An 8,543-nucleotide genomic window follows, 5' to 3' on the forward strand; every position below is an offset into this window, starting at 1 on the left:
GGGCGCCGGGCGGTCGCGGCCGCCGCCACTGAGCCCCGCACAGTCTGCGGCGTCAACTAAGCGGCTGGCTTCGGCAGAAGGGCCCTACAGTTCTACATACTGAATTCAAATAGGGAACCGACGCACTACGGCATTACCAAGCTGACTCCTGGAACCTTTGGGAGATGACGGATGATGCTGGTTTCTCTGATACCCAACACATACATGTGCTCAAGAAAAGGTCTCCTCTTTATCACAAGTGCTAGCTCCATTTCCTCAATGCTCTTCAGCAAGTAGGAGTTTTAACGTTAAACACTTACCAATTATCAATATTACCATGAGATAAACATTAGAAAATAAGGTAGAAAGTTGAGTATTTTGCGTAAAAAATAAAACAGAAGATTAAATCATTGCTTTATCTCAACGTCGTATTATTCTTCAATCTCGACATTCCACTTTCCCCGTTCTTGGAAACAAAAGTGGGGTCAGAAAGTTTAGTATCTGACAGACGACAGAGAGCGAAGAAGTGGCTGGTGCCACGCCTACCTGGTCGCCACAGCATCCTGAAACTGAGACCACAACTCCAGGGAAACAACTAAGTACTTGAAAGGGTCCATGTGTTCTGTGTTTTAGGATGAGGACGTCTTCTGATTAATGCAAAATGCTCTTCAGCCTCACTGACTTCAGTTGCTTTTGGAGAGAAATTCATCAGAGCTAATACTGCCAAGTAAATAGATACTCTCAAGTCCAGGTGTGCGCTCCTTAGGAAGTGCTCTCATGGGTGGGCGACTGCATTCGTTCCAGTCTGTGTAACTCACATGTACGTCTCACAATCCTCGACTTTGGGTGGCCCCACTGGAGATGGCACACCGCACATGCTTTCAAAGACAACTGGAAACTTTCCAAAGACCTTTGATGACTGGAACACAGCCATACAATGTCAACTCAATGTTATACTTCAAACCGAAGTTTCTGTTTTAATTTTGTGTTGCATTTAAGGTTAACCTCTAATAATTATCAAAATAGTTATAAGGATAACAGACACTTTCATTCCCCTATACTGACCACTAAAACAAAAGATTTAAATGATTTTTTCTTTTGTTATGAGACAGTTTTCAACAATTTCAGTGTTGAAATAGGATTTATTTAAAATATTTCTTTGTTTAAAAAAAACCAAAAAATTTAAAAGTTTGGCTTTCAGCACATATCCAGGCCACTGTAATGGCCTTCAGAAATATTAAAATCGTAAACATCAATGAACACTCTAAGTCTTCCTTTAACATAATATGACAAGGTCCAGTCTAGTACTCTTTAAGGCAAAGTTGTGTCAGTTCTCATTATTTGACATTTTGTAGTGTTTATCATTTAAGAGATCAATGTAACATTCCCCTAAATAGCTGTAGTAATAAGTATCACCACTACTTCAAAACCGTAATACTGTGTACCACGAATAGAGAGAATACAGAGGTCTGTCAATTCTGCATTGCATAGAAATAAAACTCTACCAGAATAAAACTAAAAAACTCTACTGAAAGACTTTCATAAAAAAGTAACAACTTTCTGCTGTAGTTTCCATGAAGTCAGGAAACTGATGTCAAAATTTGGAGCCTCATATCACAACGCCGCCAACTCCAGGGTATTCTTCTGATTTACACCAATTTTTATGAGGCTGATTGTCCCATTTTAAGAATGGTCTAAATATTGCAATTTTTAAGAAAAAATTTCAACTGGAAAATTCCTGGCAAGACCTCGCCAATCAATATTTTAATATAGAAGGCTTTAAATAACAGTATTCTTTGAGCAGAAAATTCCCTTTAACCTTGAAGATTTAAGTCCCTAAATTTCAGACAAAATGCTTTTATTTCATGGGCTGAAACTGAGAGACCTGTGTGAGGACTGCGTTGCCCACCTCACGAAAGCCAGCCTTGCACAGCTCTCGTGGCTCTGTCTCGTGCGTGGCCTCTTCCAGAGTCCTACCACTTCCCACTGGAGCTTTCCAGGAAATGTTTAACGGAATTAACAATCAGTACACAGCCTGATACAAAAGAAGCGGACAGGAGAAAATCCCCCTCTTCTGCTCTTCAATGCTAGGACTGTACCACTGTTGATGTCTGTCTCAGGTGCGAATCCTTCAGCAGTAAGCCTTGGGGTTGGGGTTCTTGGGGAGCAAACTCTGCTAAGGATGTGCAGCATCCGTCACGGCCAATCACAAAGCCGCGCTGTCACCATGTCCCTGCAAGAGTTCGTTGGTAGTGAAAGACGTCAGGGCTCAGCGCCACTGAATGCTGGGAAGGAAGGTATTCTCAAAGCTTTGACGACTATGGATTCTCTGGGACTTGGACCCTTAAAAATTAAGTTGTTGCGAGTAAACTAGTTCTATCTAATAATGTAGTTTAAATTTATTTGCAGAAAAAATTAAAAACCTGAAACTGCTACAAGTGTTTGAAGGAGGGAAGGAACCCTAACATCTCTGCTGTGTACCAAGCCGGGCAGCCTGCTGGTGCCACCTCTTCAGATACGGGGAACTGGAGTCCCTGCACTGACGGTCTCGGAGGAGTCTGTCTCCCAGAACTGCAGAGACTGGCATCAGGTTACATTCTTCTGTAGTGCAATCCTTAAAAATCCCAGAGATTAGTGCCTACTCACTTTAGGAAAACAAAACAAAACAAAGTCGACATTTTCCCTAGCCCAGGGGTGTCAGGAGTCCGCCAGGCGGGAGTCCGCTTGGAGAGCCCCAGCCTTCAGTTCTCGCTTCTGATCGTGCGTAGCTGCCCTGGAAAACGTGGGAGCCTAGGTGGGCGATGACGGCAGTGCTCCTGGGGAGGCGAGAGGCCTCCGTGCTGCCGCCAAAGTGTAGACGGCACGTCCATTGGCCATGGAGATGCCCGCTAGGCAAGTCCTGACATCAAGCTCCCATCTAGGATTTTGGCAATAAAACCGAGTTGGATGCACTTCTAAGCTAGATCTGCTGTCCAGTCCAGTAGAGTAAAGCACCTTTGGGTTAAAAATATCAAGCTCAACAGCAACTAGACTGCTCAGTTTTGTATTCAATTTTCCTTGTCTCCATGGCTTAGTAATGTTCTGTTGCCCGAGAAAAAAATCAGTCTGTGGAGTCGAGACTTTCTGCAGGAGGGGCGTATTTCAACCTAAATGTACCTGGTGGGGGGGAAAGAGACCAAATCTGAATCACGTAGGAGCCCACAGCCCACCAGTCTGTCCTGCTCTTTCCAGAGATGCGGGTCCACTTTCTAGTGCTGGGAATCTGACCACCTGCTCCAACCATTCCCGGTTCCCTTCCTGCACCCCCCACCTTCCACCGGACATTACTTTACGAGCTTAGAACATCCGACCAGGGTGAAATGACTCATGAGAAGGTTGCTAATCCAGCTCTCGATTCCTTAGGGGCGCTTTCTCCAGCTGCTGGGCCGCACACAGTGGGTGGGCCGGGTCTAAACGTGCCCTTCTCTCGGCCAGGGCTGGTAAGGCCTGACTAGCAGCCCTTGCCTGAGGAGATGCAGCCCAGCTCTGTGGAGGGAGGTGGGCCCTGAAAGGCTCAGACCCGCCCGAACCCACCATCAGACTACTGAGTCAGAGGGTGCTGGTTTCTAAAAACCCTCAGGGGTGGGGTGCTGCGCAGGCGGTGAGCAGCACAGAGCTGGGGCGACCTTTGGCAGCGCCTGGAGGCTCCAGAGGGAAGCGGCTTTCCTCGGCGGCTCAGCGAGTGGCCACAGAGCTGGGGTCAACATTCCCAATCCCCAGCTTCCGAAACAAACAGCAAGAACAAAACCACTGTAACCGATACACCAGACACACACTTGAACTTGATTAAAAGAGGCCAAGAGTGGACATGTAAGAAGAGGGGAAGGAAGCTGTGCAGCAGCTGATGACACGACACACCCCACAGCCCCACGAGGGGTGGGAAGCAGAGGGGACGTGACTCCCCCCAGGAGGGTCTGGGCGGCCGCGGTGACCTGAGCTCCGCACTGGGGGCCGGGAGGTGGTCCTGAACCTCTCACACTTGCTGCTCTGGGCTCGCGGCCAGACGTGACAGGGCCCAGCGAGGCCCTACCCACACCAGCCAGTCACCTTCTAGGACAAGTCATCTGAAATCACCGCCTTAGAACCAACAGTAACCCTTCTGGGACGCCATGGCCTGTTGTTAAGATTTCCACGCTGTGCCGATGCGCATGTGCACAGTTATTATTTGCTTTTCAAAAGAAAAAGGTCTACTCTCATCTTCATACAAGTCAAGCACCTGCCTGCACCCCTCCTAGGGGAGCCTGCCTGGGCGTGCGCTTACCTGGCCGGTTGAAGTCCATGGACGGCTGTTTGCAGTCCTGAGCACGGTGGCCAGTGGCCCCACAGTTGTAACACGAGAGGTTCCCGCTCTTTTTATGACTGGACCCATTGCTAGTGCCCACCAGGCCTTGAGTCTGGTACACCCCGGCCGTCCCTGCCATGAAGTTCTGCATCGGTGGCACTGCAAACGTGGACTGCCCGCCCAGGACGGGCTCCGGAGTCCCGCTGCTGCTATAGGGGGCGTGCATGACAGGGAAGGCAGAGCCGCCACCGTACTGCTGGGCGCCAACGTAGCCGCTGCTGCACATGGGGCTGAAGGGCAGGAACGGGAAGGTGAACATGGACGGCCCGGAGAACGGGTGCTGGAAGTAGTTGGCGTAGCTGACCGTCAGGCCGCTGGAGCCGCAGCTCCCACTGCAGCCGCAGGACGTGCACACGATGCAGCCGGGGGGCGGCGGCGCGGGCTGCGGGGGCGCCGGGGGCTGCTGATGGTGGTGGTGGTGGTGGTGGTTCGGGTTCGAGGCGGGAATGTTTCCTGTGGAGCCGCTGCCGCCGCCGCCACTGTTGCTATAAAAACTGCTTTCCGGGACGGAGGACAGCGCGGGGCTGGAGCTGGGGGCGGGACAGCTGGGCAGCGTGGCCATGTTGGCAAAGGACGTGGCGGGGTGGCTGCCGGGGGAGGCAGTGTTGCTGCTTGCACAGAAGCCGCCCTGCAGGGGGCCCACTGGCATACTGCTCATCGCAGAAAAGGCAACTTTGGTGTTGGCTGTGTACAGAGCAGTCCGGGGGTTTATGATTGCAGGGGGCACACTGATTTGTACGTTATTAGGACAGGAGGTTTGCCCAGAGATGGCAGAGTCAGCAGGAACGGATGGCGACAGCAGCAGTTTGATGGGCGGCCGGGCCGCGTGGAGGACGGTGCTAGGTGTCCCTGTGGCGGCCGTGCTGGTCTCCCCGACCAGGGCTGGCTGCTGCGCCGTCTTCAGCACCCTGTCCAGGGTAGATGCGTGCACGACTTTGGCCCGGGGACCGAAGGAGACCGTAGGCGACATGGAGCTGCCCTCAGAAAGCCCAGAGAGGACCTGCACGGGCTGACGGGGCACTGGGCTGGGCAGCACGTCCATCACGGCGTTGCCAAAGCTCTTGTCCACCTTCACACTGCTTCTTGGTCCGGATCCTTTGTTCCTTTCTTCTAGAGACAAGAGCGAGTGCACAGAGGACGAGAGGAGTTTCATGTCTGCCCCTCCTCTTTCCGACTTGTGCACAGAGCTCAGCATTCGGATGGGTGCCATGTGCGAGGCTGTGGCCAGCATCTGCGGGGGCAGGGCGTGGTGGCCCGCCGGGGTGGAGCCCGCCTCGTTCTGCACAGGGAGGACCTGGGCTGTGGGCCGCGCAGAACTTGACGAGAAGTGATTGAGCAGCATGACGGGCTTCTCCTTGTCGGTGGCCTCCAGGTGGGCCTCCACACCTAGGATGGAAACACAGCGGTCAGTCCTGGTCAGCGCCGGGCAAGCGGCAGCTCCGCGTGCGCACCCTTACGTCTGTCGCTCTCCTCAGCGCTGTCGGAGCTCTCTTCCCGGGCCTGCACCCCCATCGGGCTGGAGGAGGAGCTGGAGTACTCGGAGGAGCTGCCTTCGCGGGGCAGCTGGTGGGGGGGCTGCTCCACTTCCACACGCAGCTCTGCTGAGGAGATAGGCGAGGGTCAGCGGGCCCGCAGGGTGGAGGCTGCCATGACATCGATGCCGTGTCAGCCCCGAGCAGGCAGGTGCTCCTTCTGGGCCGACAGGGCTCAGGGGTCTCAGAAGACGGCACTGCCCCGCTGCACGGCAGTGATGTTTCAGACCCTCAGAGCAGAGGCAACAGCCTCCGGCTAGCCCGCACCCACCACGCCCCGATCCCGAGCAGTGCTGGGCTGTGGCCCTGCAAACCACGCATCACCACAGACCCCGTGAGATGCCCTTCTAGGGGCCAGCCATGTCACAGAAGAGCTTTTAAAGTCAAAGGACCAATGAAAATAGTTGCCGGCGGGGTTTTTCTTCCTGAGTTTCTATTACTCTTGCTATTTCTACTGTGTGAAGTGGACCCAGTCTGCCAGCGAGATAGCAGAGCCACGGTACAGGTGCACGCCCTCTTCCAGAGGAGGCACGGAGAGTGTCGACAAAACACCAAACAGCAGGGATTGCACTGCAAGAGCAGGAAGGCCAGTGGCGGCCCAGTGTCACTGCTGGGCAATGACCTACGCGTGACCTCTGGGTGTCAATCTCGGGGGTGAGAGGTTGTCATCCTGTTTTCAGTCACTCCCCCACTCCCTCACCAGAGTCATTTCTGGACCTAATCCTTTTGCCCAAACAACTTCAGGCCAGTGGCCAGTCTCCAGCTTCTAACCCGACCGGTTCCTTTTATTTTCCTATGGTATAGTCTGTAAAAGTTAAGATTGTAAAAAAAGGTAAAAACTTTAAAAGGTAAATGGTAAAGGAGTGTTGTTTGGGATCTAATTATCATTCAAAAGAACATGCTGCCCTGCCCCCTGCATCTGCCTGAGGGCCCTCACCCACCTGCTGAGTGGCTGCCCCGCCCCGTCTGGACCGGCCCAACATGGCTGGTGGGGGGCACTCGGGCCACGCCACTGCTGGCAACCAAGGACGGGGCTGGGGGGTTCATACACCGTCTCTCTGACTTCTCCCTGTGCAACGAAAAAGCGCAGGGACATTTAACTTCTTTTACTCTATCACAAACAGTTTAAATATATCTCCTTGCCAGGCGCGGTGGCTCAAACCTGTAATCCTAGCACTTTGGGAGGCTGAGGCGAGAGGATTGCCTGAGTCCAGGAGTTCGAGACCAGCCTGGGCAACTTGGCGAGACTTCGTCTCTACAATAAATAAAATTTAGCTGGGCATGGTGGCGCACACCTGTGGTTCCAGCTACTAGGAAGGCTGAGGTGGAGGGATCGCCTAAGCCCAGCAGGCCGAGTCTGCAGTGGCCAAGAGCAGCGTGCCACTGCACTCTAGCCTGGGTGACAGAGACGCCAACTCAAAAAAACCAATAAATAAATAAATAAATCTCCTCTACACAAGGGGACACCCACCAAAATCACCTCAAGGTGGGAATAATGCTACCCTGTCAAATTCACTACAACAGGCCTTTCCCCTCAAACCAAGGTCACATTTGTGGCATTGTAAAAACGTTACTAATGACTGGATTAGCCAAAAAAGGAACCAATCGCTGCTATCTGGCAAAACGATAAGTCCCAGCACTCTATTCAGCCATAAGAAACTACAATAATGACAGGTTTCAACACAATAACATACTCACTTCTCCAGCTCCAGCTGAGTCTTGAGTTTTTTCTTGGCTCCCATGGTGAGGGACTCAAATTTATTGAGATCTTCTTCAGTAAGGCTCAAAAACTTCCACAGGAGAGACAAATTACAAAGGTATTGAGATTTAGTTAGGACTTGAAAGGTAAAGAACCTGGAGCTGAATTTAACACATTGATTCGCCTCTGGGATATGTAAACAGAGCAAGCTGGGCCTGGCGACAAAAGCTCGGGAATGCTGGGCCATGTACTTGCTAAGAATAAGAACTCCGTGTCAACAGTTCAGATTCTGAGATGCTGATTCCTTCCAGCATGGCTTCTGCAAGGCGTGTGGATACCCTGCGCTGCCACCCACTGCCTGCTCACCAAATAAATCTGCCCTCTGCTCTGGGGACACCAGTCACCAGCAGGTAATGCCCTGTGGGCAGGTGACTGAGGAAAATGTCCCAGAAAGTCACTCTCAGCTGCTGAAGAGACGCCACTGATGACAGCACCACACCCCCAGCAGTCCGTCCAAACGCACGCCCTCTAGGACCTGCCACCCTGCAGACAGGGGGATGGTCTTACCCCCGGCTCTGGGGATGAAAGCAGCTTTGTCAGGTAGCAAGTGAGGCCAGAAAAGTCGATGTCATCCATGTGACTGGCTGGCTGGCCCCAGGCCTGGCACTGAGCAGACAAAGGCCATTCTAGTTTCCACACCATTCTGTAATGGGACTTGTGATTCAGCCACGCCAACTCATTCATTAAAATAGAGCATCTCATACCATCGTAGCCAAGGCTAGCCAATCTTTTATTTTATTTTTTGAGTCAGAGTCTCACTCTGCTGCCCAGGCTGCAGTGCAGTGACACGCTCACAGCCACTGCAGCCCTGACCTGCTGGGTTCAGGCAATCCTTCCACCTCAGCCTTCCAAGTAGCTGGAACCACAGGTGTACACCACCACGCCCAGCTAA

The 8,543-nt window shown here is 52.3% G+C and overlaps 1 protein-coding gene across 2 annotated transcripts in view; it reads right to left on the reverse strand.

Annotated features, from left to right (window-relative positions):
* Positions 1 to 3,006: 3,006 nt before the first annotated feature.
* Positions 3,007 to 8,543, reverse strand: part of ZCCHC14 (zinc finger CCHC-type containing 14) — a 74,470-nt gene continuing 68,933 nt past the window's right edge. Inside the window, exons 12-16 of one of the 2 annotated variants that reach the window (XM_008059717.2) lie at positions 7,591 to 7,682; positions 6,834 to 6,961; positions 5,818 to 5,958; positions 4,280 to 5,746; positions 3,007 to 3,135 (exon numbers count right to left, since the gene is read on the reverse strand). In XM_008059717.2, the coding sequence (XP_008057908.2) occupies positions 3,080 to 3,135; positions 4,280 to 5,746; positions 5,818 to 5,958; positions 6,834 to 6,961; positions 7,591 to 7,682 (1,884 nt within the window). In that variant the 3' untranslated portion in view covers positions 3,007 to 3,079. Of the gene's footprint in view, positions 3,136 to 4,279; positions 5,747 to 5,817; positions 5,962 to 6,833; positions 6,962 to 7,590; positions 7,683 to 8,543 lie in introns of both variants that reach the window. The other variant, XM_021713205.1, reaches the window with a different exon arrangement.

This window comes from Carlito syrichta, unplaced genomic scaffold (genome assembly GCF_000164805.1).
Source record: "Carlito syrichta isolate Samal-C Ts95f unplaced genomic scaffold, Tarsius_syrichta-2.0.1 Scaffold304337, whole genome shotgun sequence".
In the NCBI taxonomy this organism is placed as follows: Eukaryota; Metazoa; Chordata; class Mammalia; order Primates; family Tarsiidae; genus Carlito; species Carlito syrichta.